Raw genomic sequence first — 22080 nt, 5'->3', positions numbered from 1 at the left:
GATTACACGGAGGATCTTTCACATCTCATTTCTCAGTGTTGCTTTGCTGTCCAAACCATGGTCTTGGAATAAGAACAATGAAAAACGGTGATCATAATTCACTTATCCCCTTAGTTCTCAGCCTAATTTACTTATCCCCTTAGTTCTCAGCCTATTTTCCATTAAACTGCTTTATGAGATGGCTTAAAGACTCACAATATGAACTAGACGTCGGTCAGTTTGCAAATAGAAGCCCAGCAATGTCCCCGGACTTTTTCATAAAAACTGCTGAAGCTTGAACTGCAGATCTCAGCCTAGCAAAAGAACCAGATTAGTTTTCTTGGCCACAATAAAACCTATTTCTCAAACTCTCATGAGTATATATTTCAAGATCTTCGTCCTGGAATATGGGGCTTTTTAAGCACCCTGCACATTACTGGTTTACTGTATGCTGAAACATGGGCCACTCGGTATTCATTGGTCTGCTTCACACAAAACAGAAAGATTCCCTATAAAAATTATTATTTCAATCAAAGATTTCTGCTGTAGTTTACAATTCACTTGTCACAGTTTTTTAAATATAAAACTGCCCTTGGGTCTCTCGACAATGAAGTTATTATAACAAGCATGTTTATTATATAGTGACATATGTTGGAACACCAAGTAAAAGCAGCAAAGACCAGACTTCAAAAGCTCAGTGGTTTGGTACACTTAAACACCAAGGTTTGACTGCTTTGCTGACCTTTATCCAAACTACCTTAAAATCTTAGGTCTGCAAAACCGGGCTGGAAGTCTTCGAAGGACAAGCCTTCTTGTAAGATTTTCAGTACTCTAGGTCCTTGCTTTTGGTTAGGTAGGAAACATCACAAGACAGATTCTCTCCTTATTTCACTCCGAACCAGAAAGTGCAGAAGCATGCAAAAACTATCAATAATTAAAAGTTAGCCAGATGTCTTTGAACCTCAGGACAGGCTGGAATTCAGCCTGGTTCTTATTTAATCTGAACCAATTTGCACATCTCTAAAACTACAATATTATTATTATTATTGATTGTCCAAAGAATGGTAGTTTGTGATTCAGGTACTAGTCTGGGACTCAGGTGATCTGGGTTTAATTACTAGTTGTGCTAGAGACTTCTTCCTCTGTGACTCAGTTCCCCATCTATAAAATAGGGGTGACAATACTGTTTTTCTCCCAGCTTTTGTCTGTCTTGTCTATTTACACTGTAAAGCGTTGGGACTGTCTCTTTCTATGTTTATGTACAGCTCTATCACAGTGGGCTCTGATCTTGTCTGAGGCTTCATGATACACCATAAGACACATAGTGATATTACCAAAAAAAAGAAAAAAAGAAATATTTTAGCCATATGGATTTTTCTGATAAATCAAAAACAATACCAAAAAAAGACTGCACGTATTAGTGGAACTCTAATGTGAATACCATTATAAACCCAGACATTAGACAGTAAATTCCAGTGTGATAAGAATTATATACTTCACCCTTCCTGAAACGCTTGTGTTGTTATGGTTCTCTCTCTCTCGCATCTAAGATCAGTGACAGAATTTTTTCTAGGCTTAGTAAAATAAACCAACAGATCGATTCAACTTGTTAAAATTACTTATAACGTCACATAAGAACTCACATTTGGTTCTAGTTTAAAACAAAGCAAGTAGTGGCTTTTCTAGGGTCCCTAGACTCTATTTTAGTAAATATAACTGGCTAGCCCATCCCAGATAAGTAAATAAACCCATAAAAAGAATGACCAGTTTATCACTCTAGGATCATGGGGAGGAAATGGTCACTCCTGTGCATTGCAGGTCTGGACATTCTGGATGCACTGCAGGTTTGGACACACATTCCTTACTTGGGCAAACTTTCCTTGGAGTAAATAGGAGTTTTGCCTGAGTAAGAATTACAAGACTGTATTTTCTCAGGGGAGGCAGCCCTATTAATAGGGCTCGTGCTAGGGCACACGGAGAACAGTCTCTGGGAAAGGTTTGCTTTACAATCCCCCCATTACACAAAAGGTCTAGGTGGGAATAGGAAGGAGTGCTGCTTCTGAGATGCAGGAAAATATGCAGGGACACAGGAACTGTCCTGCCAGAGCAGACAAGTGGTCCATCCAGTCCAATATCCTGTCTCCAATAGTGGCCAGTACTGGCTGCTTCAGAGGAAGGTGCAAGTATAATGCGCTATAATGGACAACTGCAGAATAATTTATGCAAGTTTATTCCCAGCCCCAGGCAGCTGGTGGTTGGTTTATGCCCTGATCCGAAATGGCTTATATCTCTGTTATTTTTTATCCTATCTGGTGGGTGTTCTGATTACCCATATAAGGAGCTGTTCTTTTGGGAGGCGCCTGAGCCGAAGCCCATTCAAGTACATGGGAGTCTTTCCATTGACTTCAACAGTTTGGATGAAACCCTTGGACCCTACAAAATTCTTAGCGTCTGGGATATCTTGTTGCAATAGGTTCTACATGTTAATTGTGAAGGGTGGAGAATGTATTTCCTTTTGTTAATTTTAAACTGCAAGTTAGATGCCTTGATCTTGTATTATGAGAGAGTAAATACAGGCATCCAATTTACCTTCAGTACTTTATATACTTCTTTTGTCTCCTTTTATATTTGTCAATTTTGGAAACTAACTAGTCCTAATATTTACAGTGTCACTTTACACTTTAACCCTTTCCATGCCTCTAATCATTTTAAATACCCATCTCTGGACTTCATCTATTTCTGCTGTATCCTTTCTGAGATGAGGTGACCAGAACTGAACATAATATTCCAGGTAAATGTGTCCCATTGTTTTCTATAATGTGATTGCAATATTTGCTCACCCTATACATGCTAATACTTGTTTGCTTCTTTGACCATCACTGCACGTTGACCAAAGGTTTACACTGAGAGTGCCCAGGACTTTTTCCATGAGTTTAATTTAGAGCTTTGCAACGTGATTTGAATTCAAATTCTAACATACATTTGTCGTCGCTGCATTTCATCAAATACCCTTGCCAAACATCTAACGTTGTTACATTCCTCAAAAGTTCCAGTCTTTTCTAGTCTTGACTAGTTTGAATAATTGTGTCATCTGTAAGTTTTGCCATGCCAGAATTCACCCTCTTCTCCAAACCATTAACGAATATGTGAAACAACACTGATCCTAGCACAAAACCTTACAGTCTTCCTCTGTTAATTTTTCTGCCATGTTGAAAATTGACCATTTATTCCTACTCCTTATTTTCTGTCTCTACACCAGTTTCAGATCCATGAAGGAGTTATTTTAAACTCTATGCAAGTTAATTTCTTTAATAACCTTGTGTGAAGGACTTTGTCAAATGCTTTTGAAAGTCCAAATAAATTATATCAGTTAGTTCATCCACTATTTTGTTAACATACTTCAAGTGTCTAGTACTTTCGAGAGACATGATAGCCCTTTATGGAAGCCATGGTGGGTTTCCTCTATCCGAGCACATTCATCAAGATATATTATGACTCTCTTTCACCAATGTATGTGGTCCTGAAGTAGGACTCACTGGTCTGCAATGCAAAGGATCATACCTATACCCCTATTCAGCAAAGCACCTAACCATGTGCTTAAGTCTCATTGAATTCAATAGGATGAAAAGTACGTTAAGTGACTCGCTGACTTTAATAATAAAGACGGGTACATTTGTGATGTCAGTTCTCCATCATAACATCAGATTTTAAAGACAGTATGAATATTTTTCTTAGCCACTCAGCTACTTCACTGTTAAGTTGCTTCAGAACTCTTGGATGAATATTAGCTTCTCTTGGGGACTTGTTGCTATTCGATTTACCAGTTTGAACTGGCATCAGCTCTTCTGATACCTTAGGGCTTGTCTAGACACAGAGTTAGTGCACAGCACGCTGGGCTGTAAGTCTACCCTGCCTTAGCATGCCATGCACTAACTGCCCATATGGACTCCACGACAGTGGCGCACTACAATTTCTCCTGTTTGAAACAGGAGTAGGCCAATAAGCACCAGGGAACTTTTGGTGCCTGGTAAGCTAGTGCACTGTAGATTAACACCCCAGCTTGTCACACACTAACTCCCCATCTAAACAAGCCCTTAGTCTTTCATAGTGCCTCATCCTATCACTGGCAAGGTGTAGATCTCAGATAGGTAGATATTCACTCAACATCCTCTCTGGGGAAGACTGATGCAAAGAAATATTTAGCTCCTCTGCATTGTTCTTATCCTCTTTAATTGCTCCTTGGTGATCCACCCAACATCTCTGATTTTCTCAGCTTCACAGAATTTCTTGTTACTTGCTGCCCTCCTAATTTGCTTCTTACATTCTCCTTTAGCACCCATCACCTGAGCATCAAAGTGCTGAACACTTGCAGGCAAATTAGACCTGCACCGTGCACTTCTATTCTGTTCTACAGAGATTCTTACACTGCTGTCCATGCTATTGCACACCTCCCAATAGTTCATCAAGCAGTCTGACCAACACATGCCACACATTTGTTCTCCCCGCTTCTAGGAAGTTCTGCCTTTTTCCCCCCCTTCAACAACCTTGGTTATGGTGAGCAAACTTTATCAGTTAGGTGGGTCTTTGAACTGTGCTCTCAGGGCTGGATCCAGTGGGCATTAAAGTCAGTGGAATGACTCCCCTTGAATTCAATGGGCATTGGATCAGATCCTAAAAGCAATTCCATTGTCTGATCTGCCATGGCAATTCCTGTCTCTGGCAGTAACCTGTACCCAATGCTTCAGAGGAAAATGTAAGAGGCTCTGTAGTGAGCAATTGTGGAACAACCTGCTCAGAGGGAGCACTGCTCCTAACTCCCATCACTCAGTGTTTACCTTATGTACTGAAGCATGATGACTTATATTCCCTCCAATATATAGGTGTATATATAGGTATATCCTACTTACTAGAAATATGGATTTCCTCATTAACCATATAATTGTCTGATCTTATTTGAATCCAGCTAAGCTCTTGGCAATAAGTTCCCAAGGTTGATTCTGCATTGCGCAGAAGTAACTGTGCATTAACTTGTGTTTTCAGAATTGTTCACAGACTCTGCACGACTGCCGTGCTTTCAAGACAACATGGCAGCAACCTAAAAATGTCACAACATTCTGCTCAGCAGCTAAGGCCCAGATCTTCAATGGTATTTAGGCACCTAATTCACACTGATTTCAATGGGAGTTAGTGCCTCAAAACCTTGGAGGACCTGGGCCAAAATGAAACTCCACAGTAGGCAAAATGGAGAAAAATCTGAGGCTGAAATATGGACTGTCACCAAGTGTCATTAAAAAAAGCAAAAGAAAAAGTTTAAGTGTAGGTAAAATATACCCTTGAGTTCTAGAGGCTCATGTTCTAAGTCGTGAGTGATTCTTAGGAAAATATTTTGACATTCTATTGCATTTTGTGCAGTCTAGTCCCAAGTGATGTAGCTGACTCAGCCAATGAAAGTTATCAAAATCTAGTTGTGGCCACTGGTCCCTAACCTCCTCTCAATGGCTATGACTGTTCCACAAATACCGTTGACTTAACACTACTATAATGAATTATTGCTTCTTCTAAAAGCCAAACCCTACAGCAAGAGTGGAATTCCAAACGTGGTCCAAAGCATCTGTATTTGGAGGGATCGGATGCATCAGAAATTCAATCCAATCTGAAATGCCATCAAAATTCAGGCCAGTTGCAAATGCCAAACACTTTCATGATAAACAAACTGCAACACCCAAAGCAGAGACAAGTCCTCACTTTTTATGACGTGTTGGTACTCGGATCAGATTTGGAGGGCCAGAGCCTTCACTGGTGCAAACTGGTCTCACTCGACTGACTTTAAGGAAGCTTCACTGATTTACACCAGCTGAGCATCTGGCCTGGAACTGCTTGAACAGCTATGAACTCACACCAACGTTGAGACTTTCTCAAGAGAATAGTGACACTTCTTATGTTTATGTCTCTCTTATAAATGATAGTGAGTTGGCAGGAGCAGCAAAATACCATTCAGCTCTTCCTCCAGTTGGCCAACAAACACATTCTTTTTCAACATATATCAGTCTCCCAAGATGTCTTACCTGTCACGATAGGGTAGGATTGTGGTCCTGGAACACTGGCTCCTAATTCTGCTGAAGTAGGGCTTGTTAAATTGGCCTTCATATCATCTAATCCGCCAGCTAATGATGCCATGGCTGAGTATTCTGTCGTCTGGAAAAGGAAGCAAGAGATACCTCAGCAATAGTGTATCTGATATTCAACAACCTTTTTCTGATACATGCAGTATAACACAATTACATACAATGCAAAAAACACAAACCTAAGCCTTTTGTTCTATCAGATTATCCATGTGAAAGGCAAAGAACATTTAAAGTGTGCTGCTAAATCTGTCATTAGTAACCCACAGTACGCATGTCTCATCTTTGTCTCTGATGCTTTGGTAGAACAAAAAATGGTTGGTTTTTTTACTAAAAGGATCCAAGATTATTATTGTTAAGCAACAAAATCTTTCAGTGTGGCAGCGTCTTGCAGACCAAAGTTGGTGACTGTTGAAAGTAAGTCATTTGCCAGTTACAGTTCAGTAATAGTTCATGGTAACACAATCAAAATGTTCTCATTGCACTAGTCACACTTGTAGAGAAAGACATGCCTGAAGAGAAGATGGAAGCAGAAATGTTTTGCAACCATGTCCCACTGAAGAACACAGTAGTTCCTTTCAGGTCAAGTTGTAAGCAATAAAGCATACTTAGGCAAACCTAGTTACTGCAGGAGGGCTCACGGACAGCCTCGGCACCCCATCTGCCAATGCATTTCCAATGCCAAATTTATTTTAAAATAAATAAGATCAAGCATCACCTGCGTATATTAAAGATCCACTGATCTCTTATGGGAAACTTTAAACATCAGGGGCCAGTGATGGCTCCACCAAAGTAAGATTGACAACGTCCACTGACACCACTGAAAGCCAACGGAGCTCTGACAGCTCACAGCCGCTGGGGATCTGGCCCTATATTTAGAAAGAATTCTGCGTATGTGGTAGAACGTTTATCTGCATTTCCCTCCCCCCGGAATTTTTTATTTTCAGGGCCATTTACACAAAACTAGAATCTACTTTTTTGAGTTCATCTTCCCTCAATGCCATGATCCCTTATTAGTGAGATGATAACCCTGTGCAGAGCAATCAGGGGTTATGAGTTCAATGAAGAATAAGTAGTCGGAACAAATAAACTTAAAAATTGGGGTGATTTAGCACTGTGCTACTGCAGTTTAAGCCACTGTAACTGTACTGCAACACTGGAGTCATGCAGTGGTGAAACTGGCCCCGTATATTTTCAAGGCACTCTATAAATCCCTTTTAAAATCTTAATAATGTAAGGAGAAATGCAGAAAACATCTTGTGTAAACATGATTGCTCCTAAATACAAGATTTTTTCAAAATTATCGGTGAAGCATAAGATGATTTCAGTGCATGGTCTGAGACAGAGAACTCTGCTTGGGGTTTGGCATAAATATCAGGGTTTGTCGATATTTGTGCCTCTGTAGCACAGTTGTTATTAAAGTTAGCAGGAATGTATACTTATAACCCCATAATGGCAGGTTCACAGTAACAGAGACAAGCTCCTCTTGAAGAGTAGGCTTCAGACGCAAGCTGCACAAGGCGCCAGGGTCACCCGGCATCATGACGGGCTGCCCCAGGGAGCACTTGCTGGAGGGTGTGCCAAATATTTGTGGCCAAGCTTATAACTGCTGGTGTCATCATCATGGTATCTTGTCAGAGGATCAATTGCGTGATACTCTCTGGGCTCAAGATTTTTCAGGCAGGTGAAAATACTAAAGCATAACCTCACGTGTCCTGTCTCCTTCACTCCTCAGAGTCTTCTGCCCCTTCTTGAGTCTGAAATGCTCCTTGTCTTGACACATCTGTGGGTGTGCCTATCTGCTCATCAGCACTTCCTCAACAGCTCTGCGTATGCCACTACTTCCACTCCACGACATCCATGCCTTCATCTTCGCTAGCCTTGATTATTAAAACCCTATCATATCCCCTAATCCTTCAGAGGGTCCTGAATACCACTGCAGACCTTCTCATGTCGTCATCTTGTAAAGATGTTCAGTGCCTTTGAAAGTTAATTTACTGGAGTAATAAGCACTATGGGACTGTGTGAGCAGTTTGGCACAGGGAAACCCTGACTTCTTGAAGTCAAGTTGTGCGTTAGCATATTCTGTAAAGGAGAAGAGAGCACACAAAATTTCCTCCGAAAAAGTAGCATTTATTTAATACGTGCTGTTACACTGGAGTACATAGATCTGCCCTGTTCAGTGGTTAGAATCCTTCTTTCACTAGAACGAGCTGAAGTTAATTATAATGTTGATGACAGTTCACTTAAAGGCACAGTACTGATGCAGCTTAATGCTTACCTAGAGCACTTCAAATACGTCTGTGCTGCAGTCACGGGTGTGATTGTAGCAGGTGTAGACATACCTGAGCTAGTTTTAATCTAGCTAGATCAGGTACCAATAGCAGCACAGGTTTCAGCATGAGATGAACAAGCCCATCCGGGATCCTGGGTATGTATTCGGATAACTAGCCCATGCTGAAGTCTGTGCTGCCATGACATCACTGCTAACGGTACCCAAGCCAGCTAAAGTTGGTTCTGATATATCTACTCCTGCTGCAATCACACCTCTGACTGTAGTGTAGACAAACCCTGTGATGAGTCTAACTAGCACCATTAACACTTTGTAAAAAGAGTTACAGTCTGAAGCTGCCTGATATAAAACATCAAACTGTGCCAACATACTGAGCCAAATTCAGACCTAGTGTAAATGGATGCACTTCTATTGACCCACTTACAGCGGGTCTAAATTTGGCCAACTCTCAGCAATCATGCTAAAGATTTCTATGCTAGCAGCATGGTTTCCACTGCTATTGCAACTGCACTTGCAACTAATATGTTCACTGTCAGCAAAATGCAAGTTTTATAGGCCCGGGAACTGTCTACAATGCTTATACATTTTACCCTTCTTCTCCTTTCATTATATTGGACTCACAACCTCTAGTAACAGGTTTTGGATCAAGGAATATCAGGATTAGACCTCACATTTCAACTATAATTACTCCAAAACATAAGGGCAAACAAAGCTTATCAAACCAGAAGATATTTTCTATACTCCCAGTAAAAGAAGCCTTAAACTTTGTACAAGAATTAGTATCGATAGCTACAGTAAAAGTTTGTAGTTAAGAGTTTTTGCACAGAACTCACTGCTTGCCCCACTCAAACAGACTTGGAAAGTCAGCAGGTACTTCCCCACTCTTTCACTTCATGTCTGTAAAGATGCTCCTGGTGCCAATGTTGTTCTTTTTGACCACAGCATAGAAAGCTTATTGATAACTTCCTAACTGTAAGAACAGTAGGAAAATGGAACAGAGTGCCCTGGAAGGTCATGCAAGCTCCTTCACTGGACATTTTCCAAAGGAGGCTGGATAGCCATCTGTCTTGGATGGTTTAGACCCAACAAATCCTGCATCTTGGCAGCGGGTTAGACCTGATGACTCTTGTGGTCCCCTCTAACCCTATGGGTCTGGATGCCTATCTTAGGCATATAAAATAGGATCTGCCAAAGTTGGTGCAATACCCTGAGTTTTGAGACACCTTCTGCAGGTTGGAACAAATGAAGCTACTACTGGCTTTAAGAAAAAAATGTGTGGAAATTCATCACTAACTCAGCCCAGGATGTCAGAATAAGGAGGCAGCAAAGGTGGCTTTAGGTCACCTATGAGCCTTCCATGTTCTGGGGATGGCTAGCCTACCACAGGTCAGAGCAGCCTCAGCATGGTCCAAGTTTGCACCTAGCTGAGGGCCCAAGGGGTTCTTTCATCAGCTGGGAATAGCCAGAATACAGTGGTGTTCCGGCCATGCGCCCATTCCCATGCTCTTAACACACACCCTACACCAGGGGCTGCGGGATGATACAGAGCCATGACACCACTGTGGAGCCCCCTACATTGTAGAAGTTCCTCTGGGGCTCTGACTGCCAACTTTACAGGCCTGTTGCTATGGCCTGGCCAGCACTAAGGCCCTGAACTGAGCCATCCTCCAGCAATACCTACTCATGTTTGTTGGTACTTGAGGCAAGAGGAATATGGATAAAGCCTCAGTCAGATAAAGCATAGCCCTTTATCACATCATCAGTAACACAGCTGCCTGCTGGTCAATGGCTTTTCCACTTATCCCCTCAGAAAGCAATATGCCCAAACAGAGAGAGAAGAACATTAACTGCTGTATGGGTTTTCCCCAAAACAGCAGCTGTTAGGAGACCCTGACTACAAGGCAGCACCCTTGATGGTGCCCACTATTGTGCTCAGCATTCCCGCGTTTCGTGGCAGTGCACTCCATATGTACATGCCTCGCGTGTGCTGGTACCAGGCCAAGACAGCTGTGATGAAATGAACAATGCCCATCTTGTGCCAGGTTTAGACTGGCATTTACCACTGTTCATACGGCTTTGGAAACAGAAAGTACAATCGTCCTGGAAAAAGCAGTTCACACTGCAGAGCTGTAGGGTATGTTAACAAGCCAATTAAACAACTGGAGCCAACATTTGCCTCAATAGAAGCTAAGAACTTGGAGTACAGAGCAGAAAGAGAGCCTCTATTTTATAAACCCAACAAAAGAGTCCAAACTTAAATTCCCCTCATTCCCTGCAGAATCCAGGTGCATTAAGCTCTGGGACTGATTATAATTGTTATTACTTCATACATCAGCATTGTAGGTCCAGCAAGTCACAAACAAGTAAAAACAGGGGATCCTCTGCCCCGCAAAGCTTAACAGACACACGCACAGCAAAGAGAGACACACAGAAAGAGCAGGCAGTCCTAATAACACTGATGGTTCCAAGTCAGTCCCTAAAGAAAAGATTAGCTTCTGTGTTCTACAGTTGGGGATGGTATTGGAACACTAGAGCCTTGGACGTGCACGTAACCACCACTGAACAAAACAAGGGCTCTGTCATCGACTCACATAGGGTGGACCTTTTATCATCTTTTCTGCTTCCTCTTCCACGCACACAGCGCATCACTGCTATACATCCGACCATTAAGCCAAAAAAGGCAAAGCTTGCTAAACTAACAACTCTTGGAGGAGCCTTTCCTCTCACTATCAAGAATGAAGATCCTTCCTCCTCCTGAATCTTGTGACTCTATCAGAAATTCATCCCTACTGACCCTAACCACTGATTATTCATAATTAGTTGCCAAAAACCTAAATTACATTCTAGAATTGTGCTGCCGTGGGGACTGATCATTAATCTAAGAATGTTACTTCTTTGGCTTTTCTAGTTGCAACACAGCCCCATGGTCTTTGGACTAGGAATAGCCAGGGAAAGAAAATACCCAACCTACCCAGGTACAACCAAAGAACCCCTTCATAATCGGGGAAACCCAACCAGCTTGATACCTGAAAAAGCATGAGTCGGGTGTTTGGTACCCTAAGAAATTACCTGAAAAATGACTGCCTGGGGTTGCACCAAGTATTGTCTCATCAGCATGGAGCACCACTGCCATAGCATGAAGGAGAAAGAAAACACAGAAATGTAAGAAGGAGAATATATAAAAGGAGAGCAGTGAGAAAAAAAAAGCTTCTGAACTATAATGTGAGATTTCTCTCTGCATCCCTCTCCCCCAACCCATCTACAATCAGGAGGATGGGATGTTGTATACGCTGAAGATTGACTAACAGTAGCAACCTGCCTGGTGCATCCATGCCTGAGAGATAGGCATTCTGTCTAAAGGGAAACAAACAAAGAGACACCACTGTCTGGACTGAATAAGGTCTGTCTGTAACAGTGCCACCAGCGGCACCAAAGAGATGTTCTGCATGTATGCAGGAAGTCACAGGCCAAGTGTCTGTATTTACACAGCATTGCATTTGATCAGAGGACATAGCCGATGCACTTTGTTTACAAACAATTAACTCTTACAATACCTGTTTGAGAAAAGTAGTACCAGGCCTCTCTTACAAAAGGGAAACTGAGGCACAGAGTGCCAAATTTATTGCTGGCACAGGTAGGCCAATCCCATTGCCTTTAATGGAGTGGTACCTTCTTTTGCCTGTAGCCAACTGGGCTCAGAGCATGTAAGTGACTTTCCCAAAGTAATACAAATCAGGAGCAGAGCCTGGAACAGTCTGGGTTTCTTGACTCCACCCTCAGAAGAAAACAGCAGTTTTCTCCTGAGCTACTCTTCCAGTCCCCAAGAAGTAAAGGATTTTCCCTGACACCCACCAGCCTCTTATTGTGGGAACATACTTCCACCTGTACGCAAACAGCTTTCATGTGCCTATGTAATCCTGCCCACATCAGGATGTCAAGGAAATGCATAAGCTTTCCACAAGCTCTAGGGCCTTTGGAAAAAAACCACAATCACTAGCCATTTTTGCTAGTGATACTCCTGCTGGCTTCCAGGGTTAGATTTCTCTCCTTCACTTTCTGGGTTAGATTCTCAGCTGGTGTAAACTGGCATGGCTTCACTGATGTCAACACAGCTACGCCGATCCCCACCAAATGAGAACCTGGTCCTAAGTCCTTTTTCCATTCTGTGACATGCCCAATCACTATTCTTTGTCACGAGAAACCTAGATGCTGGGTGGAGAAAAGAAGGTGCAGAAGCAGGATGGTGAAGAGTCGACCAGCACTTTGGTTTTAAGAACATCCTTCCTGTGACACATGCTTTCAGGTGATGGAAGCATGTTGTGGATTCTGGCCTGGGAGACACAGGTCAAATGATATTGTCAGTATCTTACATTCTAACCTTTCGTTTAAAATAACCCTTTGATGCTAAAGACTGAAGACAGTTCAGAGGTTAGATTTCCTACCAGTACTTCTCCACTGGTTTCAAATTCACTCTGCATTTTTTTTTACCATGAAATAGAACCAGAATTAGTACCGATACACATCTGATTACCACAACTGGCTTCCTACGTCAGCTGGCCAGTTCAAAATAGGCAAAAAATATCAACGTAGTTACCTACACAACGTAGTTACCTCCACTGTATCCAGTGGATACAGGTCAGGATATCATTTGCCTTTCTGAGTTGAGCTTTCCCACAGGCACTCTGTAGAAAGGTTGTTTTTTAATCTGTACAGAGGCCTTTCGCTTATATCATGCACAGAGTTCTATGGAGCTGAAGCTCCTTGGATGATCCAAACTACTCAGCTGGGATTTTTCTGACCATGGCAGAACTGATATAATGTACACAGATCTTATGTACTGTTCTTAATATGCTCTCATTGCACAATGATCTATGAAAGGTTGACGATGAATACATTTCAGCCATGTTCAAAGCATGTTCAACTATAGCACTGCAATATTCTCCATATGCAGACTCTGGGACTTGGTTTTCATGTCCTAACTCCACCCCCGCCCCCAATTTTGGACTGTGACACCTCCGTTTTCTTCTTTATATACCTTGACTCATTTTCCTAGACTTCCAGAGAGTCAGCTTTCCTCAGTTATTTATGTCTATTTCCTTCCACTAGACAGGAAGAAAGGAGCCTTTACTTTTAATTTCCTTTTGTCTTTGAGCTACTTTTAATTTCTTTGTCCTTTCTTGCACCTATCTGGGGGAATATTTTGGTTGGACTACCTGTAAAAGAGTACAGATCTTGTACTGCGTGGTGAACTTCCACATTTAACACCTAAAGGGTTTTTTTAAAACTCTGCTTAGTGCCACACTAGGTCTTTTCCCAGTTTGTTTGTTGGAAAAAAATGAAGGAAAATGAGGTATGGCAGTTTGATACTACTGTTCTTCAAGAGCTATTCTATGAATGAGCAATACACTAGTGCCTCTGGCCACAGCAGCTGTAGCTGGGGTGATATAGACCTTTGTGGGTGCAAACTGAGTTAGGGTTAGTGAGAAAGAGTGGCTGTGGCCAGCTTTATCTTGATTTTCTTTTTGATGCAGTTATTGGATTTTTATTCCAGAGTAGCATACTAAGAGGGGGCCCAGGGGAAAGGTGGCTTTCCTAAAGTGTATGAACACCGGAAAAAAAAACAGGTGAGAGAAAACTGGAATAGATCACCTGGCTAGAACACCTTCAGTCTTGTGTTATACTAGTTGGGATTACTGTGATGTATTATTGTGATCCAGGCCCAGTGGTAGGGAAAAAGTGCTAAAATAAAATGTTTTCCTTTTTTTCCCCTCCTACTTATTTTGCATTCTGAAAATATGTAACCTTGTCAGAAGGCCAAGTGATGGGAGGAAAGAAAAGGGATGTCTCATTTGCACTAAAAGGAACCTTTCAGAGGCGCTATACAGAACTCAGCCGGACACACATGCTTTGCTTTTCTCGGCTGCTCAATATTCCAAACCACAACTCTGAAAAATTAAATCAACCAACTGATATTTCTTCATTCCTTTGTATTGTATAGGTACCTTTTGGTGTTGGGAACACAGTAGTGTGAAAGGAAATCAGTGTACAATATGCTAGCAGGTTGAACTGTCAAAATACAAAAATAATCCAAGTGATTTGTTGTCTTTTTGTTGCTGTTTTGTGCATATAGAATCTGTCCCTTTGCCCTCCCTTTCAGCTAATGATTTTGCAGCATGATAAAGTGGTGCACACTAGACCTTTCCCTCTAAAAAGCAACACCGCTGCTTCTTCTCTATCTTTTCAAGGATAGATGTTGACGTGGTGGTGTCATCATGGTGCATCATGAATGATGTATGATAAGAAAATTATGTGCCCAATTCTACATACTCTTAGTTAACCAGGTCCCTTGGCTGGCATATTTTGCACAAGCACCTGGCACTCAACTTGGACATATCCAATTAAAAAAAACCCAACAAAATCCACTATGACTAGAAGTGCTGAGACCAAAACATCTCTGAAAACTCATTGTTACTTGTTCTCTCTTTTGTCCAACCCATGTTCAAGGATTCTTAGGGCACCTTCCACCAGGCAGTCGGCTAGCTGAACTCTCTGGGGAAAAACAGACCTTCTTTGAAGAGAGAGACACACACACACATATGGAATGGAGACTTGGATTTGGTCACCAAGATCTGCCTCCGTGCTCTTTTCCAGAACCAAAAGACAACATCTCTAGGGTTTTCCTACCTTCCCACCACCATCCACTGATCAAATATGGCCATGGAATTACCATAATTTTCATTAGAAGGGCTAGAACTTAACATAGTCATGTCAGAGTGTCACAATGCAGGAAGAATAAACAAATAAAGGTAGAACTAACAAGCACTGGGCATGCTTTCCACTGAAGCCCTATGTCAGGCTCACAAGTGGGGGGGGGGGGGGAATGTAACATTTGACATGGTTCAGAGACTTTAATCCAAAGCAGCTCTAATTAATCTCCCCAGCTTTTCAGAGGCCCAGTACCACATACAGCTGTATGGGCATCAGTGCAGTTCTGTCTTAAATTTTATGGGAATGGAAATTTCATTGCAAAACCCTCCTCCTGACCTCCCCTGGAGTTGAACTGGGAAGGGAGCTGAAGAGCTATATATCAAAACCTATTCGCTCCCCCACTGCCCCATCATTTTATTATTTACATCACATTTTCTACTCTGCCTAGCACTATCACTGAACCCAATTCTTCTCTGGGGTAGCTCCTATATACACAGTCCATCAGGGATGAACTCCAAATTCCCTTTGTTTTAGTGAACACATGGTAGTGACTCTTTTGAAAGGGATGAAAGTTTGATTTCAAATGACGGAATCATCTTTTTTTACTTTGAACAAAATATTGTATGAAGCTCTCTTTTATAAAATATGTTTTAAAAAATTAACAGCTGTGCTTCATTTTAGCCCAAATCCAATTAGAACTGGGGCAAACCCCAGAGATCTCCCTAGAAGAGTGGGAATTATTTAGTGCACCTTGCCAATATCACATTTACTCTGATACTTCAGAATAACTGACTTGTTTTTGACCTAAACCTTCAGATTATTTGCATGCTGAAAATATAGGCTGCATTTGACTGTTTCATACTGAAATCCACAAACACATACAGTCACTCTCAGCTCTGCTACCGGGACCCCAAATCCAATCTAAATGCCTAGAATTTACCTGTTGTTTTTCTTTTATACATATAAATAGCTGAATTTCCACTCTCTCTTTGTTTCTCATTTTCATTTTGTTCTAATATCTGCATGTAAATGTCTGAAAATAGCATCTGTAATTGAGGATTATGAAGTATAGCCAGCTCCTGACAGGCTGCTAAGGAAGATGGATTATCCTCATTTTTCTGTAAATTTTGTCAATTTTGGAATTCATAAGCTATCAACACTGATCAAAATGTGACCGCACAGCTGTGTCAAAAGAAAAAAAAAAAGACCAGTGACGACGTCTCTCCCTTGTTCTCAGAGAAGATTGGCTTCGTTCTCCATCCACCCCCCCTCACCAAATACAGAGACGGTACTGGCTGGGAATCACTCCTGGCTACTTCTAGTATTTACCCCAAAAGAAAATATATATATTTAAATAAAGAAATTGAAAGTACGCAAATGCACTGCTGTGCTGATTCAAATCACAAAGTGTAATTTATTGCATGTTCACCCTTCTTTATTTATCCCTAAGTAGTAAACACGATTTCCATTCAGGGGGTTTGTTATGTTCCACTCCTACCAGACAATCACAGCACACTTGAGGCAATTGTTTAGCCTCTTCCTCTCTATTTTCCCATTACTGGGAGTAAGTACTGTTGGGACTCTTTAATAGCCCGACTGCAGCCCATATCAATAACAGATGAGGTTTAATCGTCCAACACAAAAATTATTTAGGCTCAGTAAGGACATTCAATGTCATTTGCATAATGGCATTTCTATCCTGCGCACCTAACCCATCGTGCATAAACAAGGCCCTGGGACCATAAATAATAATAAATCATGACGTCCGTGCTACTCTTGCTGTAATAGGAGCCACTCTTTGTAGAAATTATTTCAGCAGGAAATGGGCACTGTAATTTTAAAGACATGTGGCAAGCCACAGACCAGTAAATCATACACACACACACACACACACACACAAAGCTGCCTTGACTGAACAACCAAACGCCGAGAAAGAGCATGGGAAAATATTAGCACTTGTGGCTGAAATTGGTCTTTTTATTTTTAAACAGGGCCAGCAAATTAAATAAAAACAAGGCTGGAAGAGTGTGCATTTGTGTCTGCACATGAATATGTAGGACTGAGTGATTTCATTTCACATTTAAATTGTCCCCTGTCTTCAACCTCAGAGATTGCCTAAAGTAAAATTAACCACAGTGGGGAGCAGTTATTTCTAACTAAAATTAGAAGTGCTTAACCAGATATGCCTGCATGGATTTAAAGAGCGGGGAAAACGTGTGTATATGTAGGGCAGACCAGGGATTGAAGCATGCACTGTAAAACAGGAGAAATGCATCCCACAGAGTAAACAAAGGCCTGGCCGGGGCAGGGACAGCCTGTACCTGAAGAGCTCTGAGAAGCTCTAAGGTAAATGAGTTGCTGTGATTTGGATAGATAATGGGAGCTTTCATCCATTGTCTAAAGAACGAAGGTTCAATCATATCAATGTTTTCTGGCTTGCAGTAAAGTCAGGGTTAAATTAGCAGAAACTAACAGTAGTGTGGGATTCTCTTCTCTCATCGGTCTTCCACTGGTGGAACTCTGTTGGCTTTAAAGGAGTTGTTCTTGATTTACACCACTGTAAGTAAGAGGATAATCAGGCTCAGACCCACTGTATCCGTGTAGTAATCACTTTTATCTCCTAGCACAATAAGAGCTGGCTGCTAGCCAGCTATGCCATCAGATAATGAATTCTCATTTGAAATTTTAAAACAAAACCTTCTTCCATTGACCTAACCCACCAAGGGTGAAAGGCCAAATCCACCTTCTTCAGGATGTAGCGTCATGGAAGAGGTTTTCTATTTGGCCACTCTCTCCATTGGGCATGTCCCGGGAAGTCCAAATCGCCTCGGCCCTGCACTTTGTGCAGTCATTTGTCACTGTGCAGAGTCAGGAGGTCCCACTCTGAGTTGGCAGCACTTTACACCCGGGGCCTCTTGCTCAGCAGAGTTCTACAGGACTATACAAGGTTATAAGGAGTGGAGAATTAGGCCCTTTGTCTTTCAGCCTTCTTTCACCACCACTTCCCCCACCTCCCACCCATGTACGAGCCTTATTGTAATGAGCAAGAGTAGGGAACAATACTAACAATATTATAATGCCATCTTCTAAACTAAAAGACACACCCTCAGGAACAGAAAGGTTCTGGAGATGTACAATGAATACCTAGACCATCCCTGAGAGGTCTAACCTGTTTGCAAAAACTTCAAAGATGGGGATTTCACAACCTCCTTTAGTAACCTATTGCAGCACTAGGTTGCCAAGGGAGGTTGTGGAATCCCCTTCACTGGGAGGGTTTTAAGAACAGGTTGAACAAACACCTGTCAGGGATTATCTAGGTTTCACTGATCCTGGACTAGATGACCTCTTGAGGTCCCTCCAGCCCTACATTTCTATGATCCTATGAATGAAAACTACAGAGCATGAGTTCTGTAGGTGAAAAGATTAAAAAAGAGTAGGGCTAGTTAGTTTAGAGAGAAGGGAAATAAAGTGCACTAGAATCGAGGTATATAAACTAGTGACTGACAGAGGAGGGAGATCAGGGTTCCTGTTTACTCTCTCTTACAACTGAAGCTGGATGAACACTGTAAGAAATGTTCATGGACGTTTGTTTGCATAAAAACTGCATGTTCATTTTGACAGTATTCAGCCTAAGGTGTTTATATGATCCCCCCTTCCCCAATCACCATAGTATTTGAGCATCTGACAGTATATAATGTATCCTCACAAAACCCCTGAGGCAGGGCAGGGCCATCATCCCCATTGGGCAGATGGGAAGAGAGGCACAAAGAGGCCAAGTGACTTGTCCAAGGTCACACAGGAAGTCTGTGGCAGAGCAGGGCCTTGAATTCAGGTGTCATAAGCTATCTACCTAACCACTGAACCATCCATCCTTGCTCAGCATTGGTGATCCTTTTCATTCTCTTCTGCACCATTCATGTGGCTGAATTTTCGCTCATCAGAATGTTGGATGGAATACTTGTGCACTATGGCTTTGAATCATACCATCAGTTTCTGAGCAGAAGTCCCCACTGAAACCAATAAGGAATTCTGTCTAACTTAATCAATTGTGAGCTATGTCCCCGTAGCTTAGGATTACTAATTTAAGGCATCATATATTAAAAATTTGGTTTATGCAACTGGTTTTCAGTCACACATGGCTAATAATGAACATTTGAATAAATGATGACAATGAACAAAACACATTGAAGTCAATGAAAAGACTCCCATTTATGTGAATGAACTTCAGAAAAAGCACTAAATGCTATATCTACAGGCAGAAACCATCTGTTGTATCTTTTCAGTGAATGAACATAGTTTTTGTTTTTAACCCAACACATAATTGTTCTGTGGACCTCGTTGCCACAAGACATTATTGAGGCAAAGAGGACACACAAAAAACATTGGAAATAGAACAATATTAAGTTCCTCAGTTACACTAGCTAGAGAAATGTATAATCGTCTATTGTGGTGGTTCTGCACCTTCTTTAGAAACATGATATTGGCCACTACTGGAGAAAATTCAAACAGCAGCATTGCTAGGTATTTCACTACTGATAATTTTGGCAGAAACATCCACGTTCCCTGGGATTGTGGGTGGAGTTTTCATCAAGTACCATCTATCCTTTTCCCCACTGTGCCCCTGGTAATGTAGGTGGCATCTGCAAAATCATAAATAAAGATAATAGCTTGTATTTTCATAACACTTCCTATCCAAGGTTCTGAAGGTATTTTATGAATGTTATCTAATATGGCCTCCTAACACCCTTTCCAGTAATACTGTCTGGATTTTGCAGATAAGGAAACTCAAGGTGAGAGAGGTTAAAAGCCATATTCCAAAACTGGTCATTGATTATGGGATACTCTCCTTCCCAGCTATTTCCATGTGATCTGTTTAAAAGGCAGCATGCAGCATCCTAGCTGGCTGCATTCTTCTTGCTCTAACTTTTTTCTTGCTGTTTTTCTAACAAAAATATAAAGCGCAAACACCCATAAAGTTACATATGTCTAGGGTGATCAGATAGCAATTGTGAAAAAAATGGGACAGGGGGTGGCGTGTAATAAGCACCTATATAAGAAAAAGTCCCAAAAAACAGGACTGTCCCTTTAAAAACGGGACATCTGGTCACCCTACATGATACGTCAATAAACATAGATCTTCTCTTTTGTCATTTAGGTGTGCTCTGATCACCTAAGGGAAGATTGCAAAGGAGATGCCCAAAATAAACCAGAGCTGGGAAGCAGCTAATGCAGGAAATGGAAGAAAACCAAGTGTAAAGGATTTGTAATACCACATTAAATAAAATATGGGTTTGTCTCTAAACTTAAAACCTTCATGTAAAAGTCACTTGGACAGAGAGGAAGACAAAGGACCTCATTGTCCGCTGCCTTGTACCTTGCATAGTCCTGTGCAAAGGAAGGATAAAATGCTACCACCCACCTTGAACAGAGATAAAGGCAAGGAGACAAGGTCAAGGCAAAAAGAATCAAGTCTTACACTCTACAAATGTGAAATCATCTAGTAATGAAGACTGTAGGCAGATCCTCCCGTAGCTTACAGAGCTCAATGGATCCACATGGTAAATATATACCTCCTTCCTTCCTCAATTCCTCTTCACCTGAATGTACACAAAATATCACCCAGGATTGGGAGCAATATCTCATAAAGCATGACTATATTTGTGTTGGAAGACCACAGCTATGACAAAGTTAATCCGAAGCATTACCCTACAGACAATGTTTTCCAAAGATGAATACTGCCACAAACAAAAAAACAAAATACAAGAAACAAAAAAAAACCAACTATGCGGTACCTCCCTCTGCTTCAAGACTAAGCCATGTTCAAGTCATCATGAGATTAGACCCCCCCAAAAAAGCAGTAGGTATTGCAGTATTTAGTGGCGTGTTACAAAGTTAAAGGTGAAGCAGCTCAAATAAAGTAAGCAACTCTCCAAAATCTTTGCTTATTTTCAGAACTGAACTCAAAGCATACCAGATGGAATTCTTAAATGTTGATATAAAATGTATTTATTTAACATTGTTGGGTTCCAGCTGAGGCAAGAGGTGGTCAAAAGTTTTCTAATTTCAATTTTGGGATCATTTGAATTGTAATTTTGATTTTTTGATCACCGCTCCCCCTCACAAAAAACGTTTGGACACCGTTTTTACTCTTTTTTTCTCATTTTTTGACCAGCTCTATCTGTGACTAGCGCTAGCAGATGGACAATACAGCAGGAAATATTCCCTCATAGTATGTCTGTCCAGAAATGTCAGGAGGCAGCTTGTTCTTGCAAGACTTGCAACCCAGTTTTGCAGTCACAAGAGCTTGCGATAGTTGGAATAAGCTGCAGATAAGCATTCACAGTGGAACTGAAGTCAGAACCTTTAGAGAGTCCCTCACCATGACTAGTGTTGCATTTACACTGGAAAGAGAAGAGAAGGTAACTTCCTTGATGTATGTTTGTGATCCGCTACCAGACTCCGCCATGGTACAAGTTAACAGCGCCACAATGAAGGTAACAGCAAAGTGGTTTATGACAGTCACAGATCAGGTCATACTGCATGCCACAATTACTAAATATATGACAGAAACCTCTTTTAGCATTGGCAGATTTTGGAATTATGTGGTGCTTCTTTCTACATGATGGTCAACAATGACTAACAGACAACGGGCCAAATTCACTACTGAGCCAAGTGCTGCTCTCATTTTCCCAGTGTAAAATCTCCAAGATCTCCTGAGACACATGCACATGTGACATGCAGCTGTTGCAAATCTGGAGCATGGAATCACCATAAGAAGCTCTCTTTCCTAATGCCATTGAGATAAATTTGCATTTCTGCCACTTACCTCAGACTTCCACCTGAAGTGAGAAACTATCCTCCACTGTCCAGACTTTTTTTTTCCCTCTCAATCAGAAATTGCCAAAGCTACAGCTATTTATTTCATGTATAGTATATAGAGATGGGCCCTAACCCATGATAAATATATACATGGGGTCA

General features: G+C 41.4%; 1 protein-coding gene across 1 annotated transcript in view; it reads right to left on the bottom strand.

Annotated features, from left to right (window-relative positions):
- The window catches only part of PAX5 (paired box 5), a 221579-nt gene that overhangs the window by 102852 nt on the left and 96647 nt on the right, over nucleotides 1–22080 (bottom strand). The window contains exon 7 of the mRNA XM_073345748.2: nucleotides 6045–6174. Within this exon, the coding sequence (XP_073201849.1) occupies nucleotides 6045–6174 (130 nt within the window). The remainder of the gene's footprint in view (nucleotides 1–6044; nucleotides 6175–22080) is intronic.

This window comes from Lepidochelys kempii, chromosome 5 (genome assembly GCF_965140285.1).
Source record: "Lepidochelys kempii isolate rLepKem1 chromosome 5, rLepKem1.hap1, whole genome shotgun sequence".
Classification (NCBI taxonomy): Eukaryota; Metazoa; Chordata; order Testudines; family Cheloniidae; genus Lepidochelys; species Lepidochelys kempii.
The sequence above is the reverse complement of the archived record's forward strand: the minus strand, read 5'-3'. Positions and strand labels throughout refer to the sequence as shown.